This window comes from Phocoena sinus, chromosome 4 (assembly GCF_008692025.1).
Source record: "Phocoena sinus isolate mPhoSin1 chromosome 4, mPhoSin1.pri, whole genome shotgun sequence".
Classification (NCBI taxonomy): Eukaryota; Metazoa; Chordata; class Mammalia; order Artiodactyla; family Phocoenidae; genus Phocoena; species Phocoena sinus.
The window spans coordinates 86,458,131-86,476,462 of NC_045766.1; the positions used below are offsets into that span (position 1 = coordinate 86,458,131).

Genomic DNA, 18,332 nt, shown 5'->3' on the forward strand with positions numbered 1-18,332 from the left:
TAAAGAACAAAATATAATATCTAACAGAGCATTTATCAGATTCACATTATCATCTGAATTGACCAAGATTCACTTTCACTTTGACAATCTCTGTACCTTCTAATCAGTGAGGTTAATTATTACAGTTGGCATATACACAATACAAATAATGCATACATGATCTGCATGTAATACTTATTACCATCAGGGTGGAAATTAGTAAGTGTAATAGCAGTAAGGTACCACTGTTTCTAGAATATGTTCTAAGATTTATCATATTGATACGATAGATTTATGACTGAAATGTTATTAGTGCTCTAACCTAATAACAAATGTAAAACTGCAAATGTACAAAGCTATGGAAGGCTTATTTGACTTTTCAAAATGCTGTGCTTCTCGCTGGGCTCAGAGTTTGTAAGCAAGCCCCAACTATTTGAATGAAGTACTGGCCCCAGGTCTGGGGTCCAATCAGGTAAAGTTCTATTGATGGGGTACGAGTAGGGGCGCAGAATAATGCCTTTGAGGAGAGTAAGGTGCAAAAACCACTGTGGTAAGAGTGCATTTGCACATCATTGAATGTATGTGCTTTTTATTGTAAGTTTTGCCAGCATCCTGGGATTAACAGTAATGAGCAGCTGGTCAAGGGTGACCAGGAGACAAGAGGAGGCAGTGGTATATTCCATGACGGAGATGAGAGCGAAAGATATGGAAAATGCCTCTAGACTATTGATGGGGGGTACTCAGTAGACTGTGGGATTGGATTCCCAGTGAAGGGGAGGAAAATATTTTATCCAAACTATGAGGCTTAGAAACAAGTTTGAAAAGTCCTAAGAACAAGTTTTGTTGGAGAAAAGACTAGAACACTATATCCACGGCAGGATAGAGAGAGTTATCTTAGGATACTTTTAGTGTCTAAGACTGTGCTAACAACATCAATAGCATTTTGTACACCATTCCCCTGGTTTAGGGCCAATTCAGTGATGCCAGTGCCATTAGTGTCATTATTTCTAGTAGGACTCTGGGGAAGCCAGAGGATAAGGGGACAGTGGAGCTCTCGGAGCAGTAAAGAACTGTTCACTATCATTTGGAATTAAGGGTAAAGTTTCCAGCTAATTCACTTATCACCCAATCAGTTCACTCCTGTGTGTTCCAAGGCAACATTTGAGCTGACACAGCTCTGGTAGCAGATACTAGGAAGCAGTCTGAGGCAGAGGGGCGAGATAGATGTACAGGGAAGTTGGCGGAATTTAGGGGGACAGCCACGTTCTATGCCATACAAAATAAACTTCCTGTCGGTTTGGACGTTTTATGTTTTCAGTTTCTATTTATTTCCTTTTGGCATAACGTGACTATTTAGCATGTATTTGGGAAAGCTCACCTCCCTAGCTCAGATATTGCTTCCAGCCCTACTCATCTCATTTGACGGGTCACTTAAGGTGCCACTGGTGGACAAGTCTGTCGTCCTAAGCCACTCTCTTGATAAATGAGCCAAGTAGCATTTCTCTACACATCTCACACGTGTACTGCCCCTGTACACGCTCTGCGCACAGGCATTTAACCTAATTATTAGGGACCTGATGTTTTGCGGGAGCTAGTTGAGTGTGGTTTGCAAAACAGCAGACAGCATTTTTATTCCAGATGAAAGACCCAAGGCAGATTTAGCCCAGGATCGCTTCTCTGCTCTGCAAGGGGAGGGGGGGGGTCTCATGGCTGTGCCCCCATCATTAGCCCGTTCCATCTCCCAGAACCTATCAGCAAAAGTCTGCAATTAGCCAATGAAGGCCATTACAAAAACTTCATCTGTGGCATGAACTAATTCTGTAAGATGGCCTAAATTTGCATCGTGCTTTTGCTTCCTAGGAAGCAAAAGTTTCGTCTCAGGCTTAATCTCTTCTGTTTCTCCACCTTTAGTTTAGCACTAAGCCCCCTAGCTGGATTGTATGTAATAATAATGTCTCTGTGGGCAGCACTTCAGAATAAATGAAAGTAGAAAATCCTGACCCACCACGAAATGCGTTTAATTCCGGAATGTTCCACTACATTGTCTTATTGAACAGAAAGATAAACTTTTTTTTTTTTGCGGTACGTGGGCCTCTCACTGTCGTGGCCTCTCCCGTTGCAGAGCACAGGCTCCGGACGCGCAGGCTCAGCGGCCATGGCTCACGGGCCCAGCCGCTCCGTGGCATGTGGGATCTTCCTGGACCGGGGCACGAACCCGTGTCCCCTGCATCGGCAGGCGGACTCTCAACCACTGCGCCACCAGGGAAGCCCCTAGAAAGATAAACTTTTTGATGTGAATATAAGGTCATGTTAGAAGAAGTAGGATTCTTAAGGGTGATTAGTACCTGGGCTCAGATCTTGTGTTTTTGTTTGCGTTTATATAAAATCCTGGGTTTGGGCTGTGGCTTAACTGTTCTCAAGAATGCAGGGATCCGGACTCAGCACTAAGGAAAATAATTACACTTAACTACTATAGAGTCTCATACAGCAAATATGTAATATTTTTGGCCTAACCCTTTTAGATCTGCCATTAATTTAAAGTTTAATCTTCAATAATTTATCATTCCCTTCCATCAATTCCATCTTGACCTCTTTCTCCAATCCTAAGAATATATTCTGTACCCACGAAACCACGGTGGTACCTCTAAAAGGCTCGAAGTTCAAGCCTTTAAACACTGCTCTACTCTAACTGCAACCTGTGACTGTCCCCTTTGCCACGAAGCCATGGAGGTGTGGCCATGTGGGAAGTGGTCCTGGGAGCCCAAGAAAAACTCAGTCTACATTTCAGAATGAACGTGGCCCCAAATCCTGTGAAACTAAAGTCCTCTTTTGCTCAATCAAGTAGCTTTTTCACTGATCTTGAAGTTCATTCTGAGCAAATATGATAGCCTTGTTTGATCCGAAAAATCCCAAGACCTTGTGAGAATAAGCGATGTGATCAGGTCACAATTTTTTATTGTTGGCAGTTGCAGAATGAGTCATAGACCTAAAGTGTCTCTTCCCTCAGTCCCATCACTGAGTCTCCTGCTTGGCCTGAGGTCAAGGAGCAGAACACACACATCCTTTACAATATATTAAGCAACTTGGTCTTGGGGCAGAAATTCTGCCAATTCAGGGGTGTTTACCAAGGGTGAACTGTAAATAATCCTCCTCCTATCTTCCAGAACTCCTGTGCAGAAATTCAGAGTGCAGCCCAGGCTGGCAACCCAAAGCAGCAGGAAGGAGTGAGCGCCTGGCCCTTCCACAAAAAGCAAGACTCCATGCGTGCGACCTTGGTTTGGTTTTCTGTGCTTTTTCGTCATGAACACCGAGGTGCACTTAAATGTTACAACCCAACTGAAGTGCAACTATATATTTTAACACTAAAGGAGAAAATCAAGTAAACATTTCACTGAACAGTCAGCAGCCCTTGGGTGTCACTGGCATCCTGTGTAGATACCTGTCAACACACCTGGCCTCATAGCACCAAGCGCCTGGGCAAAGCTAAGGCTCAAATAAAACAGAGCAGAATAATTCTCCTCTTGCCTCCATATCTCTTTGCCAAGCAACAAAGGGCTTAAAGAAGGGAAATGATCTAGTCCCTAGCAATTGACCAAGTATTAAAATCAAGACCAAAATGAAATAATGACAACACAAATAAAACCCTGAGGGTAGGCTAGGGAATTTCAGAGCTTGTCACTGCAGTTTAATATCAGAATCGAAGGAAAATTAAGGAAGTGAGGGTACTCACTTTCTCACTCCTTTCCAGAGAAGGCCCTAAAAAAACTGACAATAAAATCCCAGAACAATCTCTGGAGAGGGATTCAAATGCAAGAGAAGGAACAGTTAAACCAGAGGCCTTTGTGTTGTGACGTCCTCGGCTGGGGCTTAAATTACTTTAAGCAATGTAAAGGCTGGAAGACCAAGTGTCGGGGGTGTGCATGTGCTCTTAGCAGCTCAGCTAGGACACCCCCATGGCAGGCAACATGCAAAATCCAGCCACAAACATCGGAGCATAGGTGTGGGAAGCTGCTGGGAGGTGGTCCAACCATCTGTATAAAGGCACACAGCCGTCTGGGATTCCGTGTTATCTTTCAGCCTTAAGGATCCAGAAGACGACACTTCCTTAGGGATTCTCAGAGAGTTCTGAGGAGCACTGAAGTACACACACTCCCATGGCCAGTGTTCTTTCTAGCACCTTCCTTTTCATCCCTCTTCTAGAGGGTTTTCCTTAAAAACCGAGAGCTCTTCATGACCCATTTCATCTTCTGTTCCAGTGCACGGCTTGGTAGTGGCTTCTCAGGTCTGGACCACACCCACACACGAACACCGTCCCCAGCGTGATGGGCTGGGGTGGGGGGCAGGACATCTACAGCATCTATAGTAGAGTCAGAGGTCACTCATGGTCCTGAGATGTGTGGTCCTGTGGAGGGGAGGAGGACCGTGGCAGCATCTGGCCTGGGTGAGAAAAGTTCAGGAAGCTCCTTTGTGAGTGCTCTTGAGGTAAGAAGCACTGAAGATATTTAACCTATAAATAAATAAAAGAATAAATAAATAAATAAAACACAAGAGGGCTCTTTATAGACAAGCACCTCTTATCGATAATAATAAAAAAGTCCCCTCTTGAGTTTCAAAGCCCTCCTTCACTGGTGATTAGTAGGCTCAAAACAACCTGCAGAAAGTAGAACAATCAAGACACAAACTGGAAGTGTTCCAACACTGTGTATTTCTCACGGGGTGACACACCATCATCCTAAATGTCCCCGAGGTAGTCTTGTTTTCAAGGAGTTACAGAACAGCTCCAAACCCACTTGTTTCTGATACTGAGGACAATACGCACGGTTTATCTAAAGAATGAAGATGACCAATTACCAGCACAAGCACTGCAAGATGGCTTGTGGCTGAAATACCTTGGTGATAAATACGTCTTACTCTTGGGGAAGAAGTGGTGACGTTTAACACGCTTAGAGAAAACTGGTGCATGGCCTTTCTCCCCTCAGAGCCCCAGGCTGGTGATAGAGCCACCGCACAGGGCAGTCCACACCTGCCATGAGCCATCCTTTGGATCAGGAATGCCCTTCTGCTTCAGCCTTATCTCTGCCTCAAACACAACATCCCAGAAGACAACAGGGAACTGGGCCAATTAGGGGACACTCAATACCCCAGTGGAACCTGGAAACCCCACTTCCATATTACATTCAACATCATATGCCATTGGGGAGATGCTGACCTTGATCACATGAAACAAGCTTTCTTCCCTCGGACTTAAGTTTTTACAAAGTCTCATTTGGGAAAAATGCAATTAAAAGCCCTGTAGTTTAATCCAAATGGCCCTGTGAGGAGGGGAAAAAAAAAATATCCCCTCCTCTGACTCCCTTCACCATCACTGCCCAGGGGCCAACTTAACAAGAAACCCTTCAGAACTCTAGCCTGGATCAACAACTTCAATATTAAGTTAAATAACAAGTTAAATCAGCATTTAGCCAAAGCTCTATCCTCCTGTAGGAGGTCATTCAATTCAATGACAGCTGTGGCAAAGTCCACCAGGTCCACGAAGTCAGACGTGATGATGTTGACACCCAGGGCTCCAGGCTTCTGAGTCTTCACCCAGTCCAGGATGGCAGGAAGATTCCTACACAGGAGAGTGTTGGGGCAAGAGAGAACAGAGAGTAGCGTTTAGAAACGGGAAAGAAAACATTTCTGTTAATGTAACAAAAGCGTGTCAACAGAGGCATAAGCTCATGGTGTCATAAAGGGACACCAAATTTGTCCCTTTAAGCTTAAATCTTTTTCAGGGACAGAGTGATGTCTAGTCCATTAGAGAACTGTACTTTTAGGGTTTCTGTGCTGGAAGAAGAAATTCTTCGCCTCAATCGCCAAAGACATACCATGTCAACGGGACCTTGAAAAACTATCAAGAGGCTCATCATTGGCAAGTTCTTTAATTTTTTTGTAGCACGAAATTTTATCATGAAACTTTTCAAACATATCGCAACACTGAAAGAAATTTACAGTAAGCATATCCACCATCTAGATTCTACCACTAACATTTTACTATACTTGCTTACCATATATCTGTGCATCAATCCAGCTTACATTTTTGACAAATTCCAACTGCAAACATCTATACACATTCCCATCAGTATCTCAGCATGCAGATCTAGGGTTCAGTATTTGTTTTCAACCTGTTTCCCCTTTGACGTGATGTGTATACCCAGTAAAATGCACAAATCTTAAGTGAACACTGGTTGAGTTTTGACAAATGTATATATGTAACCCATACCCATCTCAAGGTATAGAACATTACCAGCACCCCAGAAGGTTCTGCATTCACCTTTCCCATCGATCCCTGCCCCCATTCTTCCAGAGGCAATAATTATACTGTTGTTGTTGCTGTTGTTGTTGTTTCTAAAAAAACACAGATTAAATTTGCTTGGTCTAGAATTACACATAAGCCATGCAATATGCATTCTTGTGTGTGAGGCTCTTTCACTCAGCATTATGGTTTTGAAATTCATCCATGTTGTTGCATGCATCAGCAATTTGTTCTCTTTTTTAGTCATTGGATAGTATTCCATTGTATGAATATACTGTAATTTATCTATTTTCCTATTGATGGATAAATGGACTGTTTCCAGTTTTTGGATATTATGAATAGAGCTGTTACGGTCATCCTTATACAAGTCTTTTTTGTGGACATTTATTTTCATTTCTTTTGGGTAAGTACCAAAGAGTGAAGTTGTTTTATTATATGCTAGGTTTACATTTGGTTTTATAAGAAATTTCCAGACCTTTACCCAAAGAGGTCGTTCCATTGTACATTCCATGAACAAAGTATGCGAGTTCTGTTTGCTTCACATCCTCTCTTAAATTTGGTGCTATAAATCTTTTTAATTTTAGCTGTTCTAGTGGATGTGTAAAGTTATCTCACAGTGTTTTAGTTTGCATTTTTCTGATCACTAATGATGTTGGGCAGTTTGTCATGTACTTATTGGTCATTTGTGTATCTTCTTTGGGAAGCATCTGCTCAGTTCTTTTACCCATTCTCTCTTTTGCTCTTTTTCTTTTAATTGTTGAGTTGTAGATGTTATTTATATATTCTGGATACTAGCCTTTTGTCAGATATGCTTTTTGAATATTTTATCCCCACCTGTAGCTTGCCTATTAATTTTCTCAATGGCATACCTTGGTGAGCTGAATTCCTTAATTTTGATGGAGTCTAATTTATCTTTTCTTTTCTTTTATGGTTTCTGTGACCTGTATAAGAAATTTTGCCTACTCCCAAGTCACAAGATACTTTCCTGTTTTATAATTTTAGCCTTTATGTTTAGATCTAAGATCCATCTCAAGTTAATTTTTACATATGGTATGAAGCAGGGGCCAAGGTTCACTTTTGCCATATGGATATACAGTGATTCCAGCAGCACGTGTGACTTCTTATTGGACCAATGCTTGCTCAGTTGTCTTACAAATGCAGTCTGTCAGTCTCATGTTATAATTTCTATGTGAAAGCCAGAATGTTATCCAAAGAAGCTCACAATTCAGAGATGTAAACAAAGGATGACAGTTTAATGAGATAGTTCCTATATTAGTAGTAAGTGTAAAATACCATGGGTGGTATAGAGGAGGGAGTAATGAAGTACTCAGTTTTGCATCACGGTAACAATAGCTCACTAAATACTTGTGACATTGAGGATGCTATAAGGAAGACACAAACCAGGGCTTATGTTTTGGTTAAGAGACTGGAGGTTTCTTTTAGGAAGGATTTTCTCTGGGTAAAAACTGAAAATAAGCTAAGTTTATTTCTTAATGGCCCCTTTCTCTTCTTTTGGTAACACTGTCCTTGGTTGTCATCTTCTCCCCGCCTTGTGCCTCTGAAGCTGTCTTCCCTCCTCTGAGTGTACATTCAACTTCTCAGTCTCTCTCTAGGCAACCCTGTCAAGGTCTTGAAGCATTTTGTCCTTCTCCACTTTCTTTTCCTTTTACCGTGACAGCTGTAATCAGTCCTGGGTCTCTTCCCTCGCTCAGCAGACTCTGTGATCAGCCATGGGCTAAAACACATCTCACAAATTGATTTGCATTTTTATATTCATAGCTGATTATGACTTAATAAGCCAACATCACAGGGGTACTTCCATTCTTAACTGGGACTCCTGACAATTTAGTAGTACCCTTGATTTGACCATAACCTATTCAGTTTCTCTGTGCCTCAGTCTCTCCCCCTGTAAAATGGGGATAATAATAAAACTTCATATAGATTTGGGGGAATTAAATAAAGTAATATGTGTAAAGTACTTAGAAGAGGGCCTGGGATATAATAAGTACTCTGTAAGTGTTGGGGACCAGAGAAGGAATCATAAAAGGTAGAGATTTGGGGGTGGGGGTAAGGAAACTTCCTAAAGTGGTCTTAGGTGACAAAATGTGTCCTGAGAGGGAAGGGTCACAAAGGCAGTCATCCCTTGGAGACAGAGACCTGGAACACAGAGTGGCCCACACGAAGGCCACGGCAGCCCTGAGCCTGATACATTTCAGCCTTCTTTTAAAAAATCCGCTTGTCCATGTTTAAGTATGAAATTCTGGCACCACCTTCTGGTCATCAGGGGGAAATGAGAATGAAAGGTTTGGTCAAGCCAGCCCGTGGAGGATCCCTGGAGGCCTGGAGGCCGAGCAGAGGGAAAGGCCAGCACCTGCGGTCTCCTCTCCGTGACAAAGAGCTCTGTGTCAGCTTCAGGTTCTCGTGTCAGCCTTCCCCAGGGCAAGGATCAAATAACCAGGATTGCGCACAAGGATCGAATAACCAGGAAATGCAGAACCCACTGAGCAGGGGCCGCTCTATTCTCTTAACTCTTGGCCTTCACCAAGACATCTTTACCAAGATTTCTTTACCAAGAGATCAGTGCAGACGGCTGAGTCAGATACTGCCGTGGGGCCGTGAGGCACTGAATCCCAAGGGCTGCAGAGTAGCAGCTCAGAAACTTCTCCCTGGCTTAGAGGCCCACTGAGAGCAGGGCTGGTCCAGTGCAGGGACGGGCATGGCATGCCTGTCCTGTGCCAGGCACTGTGGGAGACGCTTTCTTGTTAAGACTCCACAATCTTGTGCGGTTTTATTAACCCCACTTATCTGGTAAGAAAAACCACAGCTCAGAGACCTCAGGAAATTTGTCAAAGGTAGTCTGGTTTTTTTGTGTGTGTTTTTTTAAAGAAGATGTTGGGGGTAGGAGTTTATTAATTCATTAATTTTTGGCTGTGTTGGGTCTTCGTTTCTGTGCGAGGGCTTTCTCTAGTTGCGTCAAACGGGGGCCACTCTTCATCGCGGTGTGCGGGCCTCTCACTATCGCGGCCTCTCTTGTTGCAGAGCACAGGCTCCAGACGCGCAGGCTCAGTAGTTGTGGCTCAGGGGCCTAGCTGCTCCGCGGCATGTGGGATCCTCCCAGACCAGGGCTCGAACCTGTGTCCCCTGCATTGGCAGGCGGACTCCCAACCACTGCACCAACAGGGAAGCCCAACTTTACCAGCTCTTTAAAGGCCCTATCTCCAGATATAGCCATGTTCTGAGGTACTGGAGATTAGGACTTCAACATGTGAAATTCCAGGGAACACAATTCAGTCCGAAACAGGAACCAAGTCAGGCTTCAACCTTGGGCCTCTGGTTTCAGTCTGTGTCCCCTTCTGCGGCCCCATGCCGCTGTGCCCTCAGGCTTAGGCAAAATTTGCTTTCATTTGATTTCAGTGGGAGTGCAAGGTTTCTAAGAATCTAGGGAAAACTACCTTAGAAATTCAGTCAGAATGGCTATGTTTTACCCCTGCACCACAGCAGGTAGGCGCACCACAGCAGGTAGGCACCACACAGGGGACACCCCCTGTGCCCCGAGCTCTGGGCCCTCGGGACATCACCTGCACAAGGTCACTCCTTCAAGACTGGGGAGGTAGTTGGCACAGAGAGTCATGCAAAAGAGGAGACAGAGAAATATGTTCCAAACGAAAGACCAAGACAGAACCTCACAAGAAGATCTTAATGAAATGGAGATAAGAATGGATATATTTTTCATGGCTTCAAGCAAACAAAATCTCAAGTCCAAAGTTGACCTAAGAGTTAGCGGGAAGGGGGGGGTTAACTGCCTGCTGAGAAAACCACCACTACATTTACAGGAAAATATACCTTGTCTTTTCCTCTCGGTTAAGCTGATAACTGGTGCCCAGGCCCAGTTTGACAGCACCCCGTGTGCCTTACGACAGACCTTCTGGGTGTTGGCTCTCAGGGAAGGCCCGTGACAACTGCTTCTCCCATATGCTTGAGAAATGAAATATTTCCTGCCATGTCAATAAACAAAGGATGTCACAGTCATCAATGACTATACCTCTCAAATGTGAGCCGAGGAAACTCAGGGCTCAAAAGAATACCTGCCATCTAGCAGCCGTCGGACTGCAGCCACTCCCTGCGGTGAGCCCTGAGGAAACTCAGGATGTGTCAGGATACTGGCCCCAGATGGCTGAGGTGCATAGCAAAGGAATGATTTCAGTGAGCCAAGACTCTTGCATCTTCCGTACATAGAAGAGCGCTAAATTCCTTAACTTGAGATGTCTGGTTTTCTTTAATTAGCAATAATCTTCTGACGTTCCCGACTACCTGCCCTTTGTTGCAAAACTCCTATGTATCCTGGCTTCCCCCCTCGCCTCGTTGGAGCAGCTTCTCAGAGTTATCTGAAACGCTGTCTCCTGGGCTTCAGTCCTCATTCTGCCCCCAATAAAACTTAACTCGCAGCTCTCACACTGTGCATATATATTTTTTTAAGTCAACACGCTCGTTCCATAGCCCAGGGGAAATGACAGCCACATGTCGTGCTGGTGTTTGGGAACAAACTTGACCAAAGCAGCTGATGTGGTGGCCTAGGAATCCTAATGCATCTCGGTAATATTCTTGTGACCAGCAGGCGGTGAGATGCCCCCGTATCCTTCCAATCTCCCAGACGTGTGCTTGCAGCCAGCAGGTTAAGGCTCTGGCGTGCTAGGACGCTGGGACGATGGCGCGTGCGCCATCGTCACCTCTCAGTGGAAGAGCCTTGTGCTTCATCTGCAGCCAGATTAAAGATGCAGGAGCTCACGAGTATGAAAAGCATTGTGACTTTGTGGGTTCAGAATTGTAGCCAGTAAGAGCTGACCGGATTCAGGTGCTAGTGAGACAATCACAGACCAGTGGAGCAGAAAGGAACAGGGCACTGAAATGTGCGACATACAAGCCAGTGCTTGGATGCTGAAAGGGGCAATGGTCCAACAATCAGAAGTCCACGGATGGGATGTAATACTGACTCTTACCAGCTTTGGGGGTCTGGGTCACTTAACCTCATTGGGCTCATCTGAAGTGGGGACAATAACATGCTTTAGACAACGTGCCCTCCTGGAGGCTGGCTTACTTTAAGAACCTAATGAAATCATCTGCAAGAGGGTGCTCTATATTCAGAATACACTATACAGATATAACACATCCTTATTTTTAAAGACTTCCTCTTCCTTACAAGTACAACTCTCTGCACAGACTTTATTATAGTGATTTTCACAGTGTTACATAGAAATTTACATGTTTATTTTCCCCGATAGAATGTACGTCTGTGGGGGCAATGACTAGATTATTCATCTTGTGTCTTTGGACCTAGCTCCTGTTCATCGCTGCATAAATAAATAATGTTAATCTACAAATTTACCAAAGGCATGAGGAAATGGTATGGATATATGAGCATGTACTATAAAAAGGAAAGTTCATGATTCTGGTCTTGGTTTATGAAACTCTCTTTCCCAAGTTAAGCACAGGTAATTCAGTGAAGACTTAGTAGAGCCACGCAGAAAGAGGTTTCTGGTTCTGTTCATGGCCAGCACAATCAGAAGCTCTCAGTTCGTCATCCAAACTCCTGCCAGGTGAACACCTGTTATCAGAAGTCATATCCAAACTACCCAAATAGACAGGGACACGTTTTTTGATGAACCTTTCATTATCTGAACTCTGGTGCTCAGCACCTGGAACTTGGGAACCAAAGTGATTCTCGTAAATATCCCTTGTTATCCAAACATACTGGTTTCCTCAGCTTGGATTGTGAGGGATGCCCTATTAGCCAAATGTATTTATAACATTCCCTTTATACACAGGCATAGGCATACACACATACATGTACATATACACAAGCCATCCTTTTTCTTGACGACCCCTATCATTGACTGGTGCCCAGGATAACGAACATCATCTAACGCAACGTTTCTGGAGCTTCTCCTGCCTAATTGTACAGTCAGGATCAGTTCTGCTCCGAGGAAGTATCTGAAGCTGTGGCATGGTAGGTGGCATCCTGAGCTGCTTCTTAGGACTCACTGTCACTAAGGAAGGGAGAAAGGACACCCTAAATCCTGGGAGGGTCATCTCTGAATCCCTACTGCCTGGCACAGCAGTCTCATTTAATGCTTCTTAAGAGAGTGAGAGCTTGGGCCAGCTTCGAGGGCAGGGGCAGGAACACGATGGCACCTCCAGCCAGACGTGAACGGACTGCTGGTGGCCGAAAGTGCTTTGTCTCCATATTGAAATTTAGAGGGTATTTATGTTATAATACGTACATTTTAACAGAGTGTTTAGAGATCCTTTGGCCACGGTTAATGCAAGACACCTCAAGTACACCACTTTTTCAAATATAAGGTTTTTTGGGTTTTGTTTTGTTATTTTAAATCTTCAAAGTATATGGTTTTACTGCTGTTTGCTGTTTATTCAGAAGAGAATCAAGATAAAAACATTTTTTTTAACCCTCACTTGTGAAAAGGAAGCAAATTCTTACCTATGGACCAGCGTGTTCTTGAGGCCGCCAACCAAGCCCCGGGCGATGGTCTTCACTCTGGGCGTGAGGATCGCTTGAGACACATGGAAAGATCCGTGGGGAGAGCGCTCACTCAGCGTGGTCTCCAAGAAGAGGATGAGCTTGCGCACACTTGTGGTATTTGCCCAGGGCGCTGGGATCTTCTTTCCAGGCCATAGGAAGGGGTATTGCTTGTAGAAGGGACAGTGATAGAAGATGAGAACCTGAAACGTTCAGAACGAATAAAGGAGGGCAGTTCATGAACAAGCTGAGTGTTAACTCCTCGGCTTTACACTGATGGATTGCTAGGAGGAAAGGCGCACAAATACAAACATACGTGGAAATTCAAAATTTTTTATATACATATTTTTTTAGAAAAATTAATAAGCAAAGATTTAAGCACTTGCTATATGCCTGACTTGAAGTTTTTAACGTTTTGGGGGTCATGAACACCTTTGGAAGTATGGTAAACTCCTGAACCCCTTCTCAGATTGTTTTAAATGAATGTCTGAAATAACTATTTTACAAAGAAAATCAATGAGATGGAAATACAGCTATCAATATAATAATTAAATCTGTGATAAATAAATTAATGTATGCACTTCATAATAAACTCATTAAATAAAAATATTTTGTCTTAAGTCTAATAAGTTCCATAATTTTGAGTAAATGATGAGTATACACAATATTTCAAGATATCTGCACTAAATGAATATCTGTGGTTTCTGTGGGGACAAAGTCATACGAGTTGCCAACACTGCCAACACTGCCAACACTGCCGACACTGCCATGGGTGACTGCTCACACATAATCAGTGGTTATACTGATATTCAGTTAGAGGTTAAAAGCCAGTATGTAGTGCTTTTCCCATCCAAATTCACAGACTTCTTAAATTCTACCCTAACCCACTCCCCTTGGGAACCTCTGGACCCCAGGTGGAGAACCTCAGCGGTTAGTCCTGTCTATAAGTTATGACTCCTATGCTCACGAAATTGACCCTTAGCTCTTGGGTTGAGATCAATACACTGAACTGAATTTGGGAGGATGTAGGTTTTCAGTTGCGCATGCTGACTCTGAATGAAACTGCCCTTCCTGGGAGAGGGAGGGAGTGAGCTACGTGAGGCAGGGAAGACTTCGAGTACCGGATGGGTCTCCAGTGGGACCTCTCAGGATGGTGGTGATTTTGCAAATAATTAGCAAGCCACATCCACGGTATTAATTAGTTTCTGAAGGCAGCAGAGAGACAGGGAATTGCTATTTCGATTGTCCCAATTCAGAGCTCTGATGCTTAGGTTTCCAGAAGTACTACGCTTTTTCTCCTCCCGGGTACCAGCGATTCTTCCCTGGAGGAATGTCCATTGTGTGTATTTACACTCCCTGGACCGCAATCCTCGAATAGCTGGCCTGACAGCATAATTCTCCTGGCACCCAAGGGCAAGAGCTCTGAATGTGTGTCTTGTTTCCGGGGAGCGTTTAGCCTAACTGCTCCTGAAGGCCTAGAGCTAGGGAGCATCAGGCTCAAAGCACTGCACAGGCTGGTTCTTGCTGCTTTTCATGGCTTTGAGTAATGTCTGACTGCCTGCTAATGATGTTGGTGGTAAACACACGGGTTAATGAGGTTAATCGCAGGCTCGTCGTAAGCAGGTTGCCTGGGAGATTGGGGAAGATTTCCCGCTGGTGTTGTAACTGGCTAGTTTGGAAGGCTGGGGTCTCCAGCATCTTTAAGTGTGAAAAGCTGGGCTGTGAGATGGACTGTGGGAGAGGCGGGAGGCTGTGTGATCCTTCGACAGGGCCTGTCAGACCATTTCCCACGCTGCCTGGCCCCTGAGCAGAGGGTCAGGGGATGAAAGGAAAGCGCTGTTCTTCACTCAGTCTTGGAGAACGAGCAAAAAGGACACATTCTACAAAAGGGGCTTTATGGCTTTCCTCAAGAGCCTTCTCAAGTAATCTGATCCTAAAGGTTATAGGGGCAATTTCTGTTTACGGTAGGAGCTTGGCTTAGCAAACCAGTCCTCATTCTACAGAATTCTGGGGGGCAGTAAGTCTTGCCCAGGGCCTGTGTTTTGCATCTGACTCCCGACCTCGCTCTGCTGTATTTTCTGTCTGAGATATTCTTCCCTCCAGCTCAGCAATTCATATGCAGGTTTTCTCTTGAGACTCAGATTTAAAATCTCATTTCCTTTAAGAATTATTCTTTAATTGACCTCTTCTTATTTTGATCATTCTTTTACAGGGGCCCCTGGGATGCAGATTTATACTATGTACTATTTTTCAATTGATGGATTACAAAACCCTTTTTTTCATACAGCACATTTGAGGCAGTTTTGCCTGGTAATTGTATGTATCAGTTGTCTTAAATTTTACTAGTGGCACATATTCTTACCTTCTCATTAAGATTCTAAATACTGCCAAGTTGTAGATGAAATCTTCCAATTCACTGTACCCTCAAAACTCATAACCACTAATATACCAATACATACCTGTGAGCTGTGATATAACTGCATATTGAGTAAATGAAATGTGACTGAATGGTAGTACACTTTTTTCTATCAAACTGTAGTAATAAAATACTCTGGGGGTTACATGCAAGGCAGCTCATTACATAATGAATATTTAAAGTTTAACCACCAATATGGCACTGCCCCAGCAGGGGGCAGATGATTGAGGGCTCTGTTGGAGGTCTCTTTAGCTTTTAAGAAGAGGTTTAGCAGGGAAACCTCTGGGAAAGGAAGGGGAGCAGGGAAATCCTGGAATTCAAATTGATGACATGCTCCCTTTTTCTGACACATCATCACAGTCTCTTTCCTTCATAATTTTAGGGGTATTGGTTGTTGAATGACACAGATTAGCCCATACTTAAAAACTATAACAGATCTTTACTGTTCTGCTAGAAATTCACTGTCCACATGATTCATTATTCCTGAAATTACCTGTTTCTCTTGCAAATTTCTAAATGATTTAGTATGCAATGTGGCAGCCCATCCAGAATACTATCTGTGCATAAAATTACAAAACTATAACAGATACCTGTTTATAAATTTAGCTGGACTCAAATTTAACCTTACCCGAATCCTCGTATTCAAAAGCCCTCTCACGGAAGATCCGTGTTCCCTGTCTCCCATTCTGCTAACCCTCTGAGACCTTCTGATAATAGGGCTCTTGAATAAGGAGAAAGTGTTTTTATTAGCATCCTCTATGACACTAGTTGTGAAAATCACCAAGATGTGTGAACAGCCTTGGGAGAGCATTGAAGGATGTGGGAACTCGTAGAGCCCAACAGCCTGTGACTGAGTCCTGGCCCTTGTGGCTCACTGACAATGTTCTCTTGGGCAAGGTGCTTAATTACTCCCTGCCTCAGTTTTCTCATCTGTAAAATGAGGATAATAATGACAGCCTATGTCATAGTGTTGTTGAGAGGATTAAATGAGTTAATCCCTGTACTTAGTACATTGTAAAGGCTCAATAAATGTGTTATTGCTCTTGTTACGAGTATTATTTAGCATTGTAAGAGAGATATTTCACTGGGGAAAAATCTGTCCAAATTTTTTTTTTTTTTTTTTGCGGTACGCGGGCCTCTCACTGTCGTGGCCTCTCCCGTTGCGGAGCACAGGCTCCGGACGCGCAGGCTCAGCGGCCATGGCTCACGGGCCCAGCCGCTCCGCGGCATGTGGGATCTTCCCGGACCGGGGCACGAACCCGTGTCCCCTGCATCGGCAGGCGGACTCCCAACCACTGCGCCACCAGGGAAGCCCAAATCTCTCCAAATTTGACTTGCGAGTCTGAATAGATATAAACTTAGGTTTAGGGGAGAGGTGTGATAAATATTTGACAAAATATCACTTACAAAAGTTTTAGTGAAGAAAAATAGCTTAGATAAAACTTAACAGATACTAAGAGTTAACTCATTAGTCTTCGTAGATTCAAAGACCTTTAGCACTTTCACGGGTGTGCAAAACCACCTGGTGTTTCCCTGGTTGTTTCCTGGTGTTTACTCAGGCTGAGCCTGGGAGTCATCCTGGAATCCTCACATCCCAACAGTTAGGAAACGCTATTAGGTCTAACTTCTGGTGGATTCCAAATCTGACCACTTCCCACTACTCTCCTCACTGGTTTCTGTACTTCCCTTCTGTCTTTCCAGGGCTCTTCCTAGTAACCAGAGGGATACCATCAAAACTTAAGTCAGGCCACAACACCCTGTGCTCAGAACCCTCCCAGAACCTTCCTCACTCAGAGTAAAAGCCAAGTCCTTTCAGTGCCTTCAAGGGCTCCCTGATCAACCATTATCTCTCTGACCGCGTCCACTGCTCTGCTCTCCAGTCCCGTGGCCCCTGCTTTTCCTCAACCATGTCAGGGACCCTCCTGCTTTGGGGCTCTGCTCTGACTGGTTCCTCTGCTGGGGAAGCTCTTCCTCCAATAGATTCACTCCCTCAAATGTCATCTTTTCAATGAGGGCTACCCTGATCAACACATTTAAAACTGTGACCAACCCTCCAACCCATAGATCCCTGGTTCCCCCTTACTGTGCCTGGCTTTCTTTTTCCGTTGCTTATTACTTTCTAACATTCTCTATAATGTATTTATCATGTTTATTATCTATGATCTATCTCCGTCCACCTGCATGAAATCTCCATTAGGGCAAGGATCTTTGTTTTATTTACTGATTTATCCCAAGTGCTTAGAATGGAGCTCGGCACATACTTAGTGTTCACCATACATTTGCAAAGGAATAATCTTTAATTGCTTTCTAATTAAAAGCTCTTCCCTCAGTTCAAAAATCACTGCCTCTTTCAGATGCTTTGGTTAATGCATCTATGAGTAAGGGAGCAACTGTGAATGTAAGGTACTTTTTTGCTTTTTCTTTTTTAAAGAGAGTCTAAATTGGAGCCTGACCATTCCTGAAGCTCTCCTCTCTCACTATCCACCATCCTCTGGGACCAGAACAGAATATATCTGAGGCCTGCGCTCCTTTTCCTGAGTCTGTCCTTCCTGGGTCTGGGTTTGGGGCTCTTCTCAACTTAGGGATGTTCCTCTGGCCTTGATCCCTTTGCGGGTTCTTCCTTCCTTAACTGTCTTCTCCGCTGACCCAAACTCTGTGGAGACGGCCTTTCAAAATGTTAACTAACACCTCTGAGACGAATCACCTCACGTGCCTTTGTCAGCTAATGCAATCAAACAATATTTGGCAGGGATTATCTGATATTGAGTTGAAGACAGGATGGGACAGATGAAATCTAAGGAGAACTAGGAGTGTGAAAACAGATACAATGGGACACAGAAAAATGGCAATGGCCAACTGGTCCTATTTCACAACTCTGCCTTGGGCTGGTTCTGGCCAGGCCATTGCCAAACAAGTTAATCCCAGTTCAGCTGTGCCCAGGGGAGCCCTTGGAGCCATCTTAGAGCCCATGAACTGGTGTGCAGATCTTTATCATCCCAAACAATCTATGCCTTCTGACCCAAGAGCCCTGGAGTGAGCTGCCTTAGAGCTGGTGACACAGAAAAAGCAGAAAGAGTTCCGTTGTTGCCCTTGGAAGCTAATCTCTGTTC

At 44.0% G+C, this 18,332-nt stretch overlaps 1 protein-coding gene and 1 long non-coding RNA gene across 4 annotated transcripts in view; one reads left to right on the forward strand and one right to left on the reverse strand.

Moving 5' to 3' along the window:
• LOC116753573 overlaps positions 1 to 12,772 on the forward strand; it is a 34,356-nt gene extending 21,584 nt beyond the window's left edge. The window contains exon 3 of the long non-coding RNA XR_004349767.1: positions 3,144 to 12,772. This is a non-coding gene — a long non-coding RNA (uncharacterized LOC116753573). The remainder of the gene's footprint in view (positions 1 to 3,143) is intronic.
• PLCXD2 (phosphatidylinositol specific phospholipase C X domain containing 2) overlaps positions 868 to 18,332 on the reverse strand; it is a 47,778-nt gene continuing 30,313 nt past the window's right edge. The window contains exons 3-6 of one of the 3 annotated variants that reach the window (XR_004349764.1): positions 12,768 to 13,009; positions 5,503 to 5,590; positions 3,710 to 4,486; positions 868 to 2,250 (exon numbers count right to left, since the gene is read on the reverse strand). Coding sequence is in view for 2 of the 3 variants with exons in the window: in XM_032631453.1 (XP_032487344.1) it covers positions 4,355 to 4,486; positions 5,503 to 5,590; positions 12,768 to 13,009 (462 nt within the window). In the remaining variant the exon portion in view is untranslated. Of the gene's footprint in view, positions 5,591 to 11,271; positions 11,313 to 12,767; positions 13,010 to 18,332 lie in introns of all 3 variants that reach the window. The other 2 variants (XM_032631453.1, XM_032631454.1) reach the window with 2 other exon arrangements.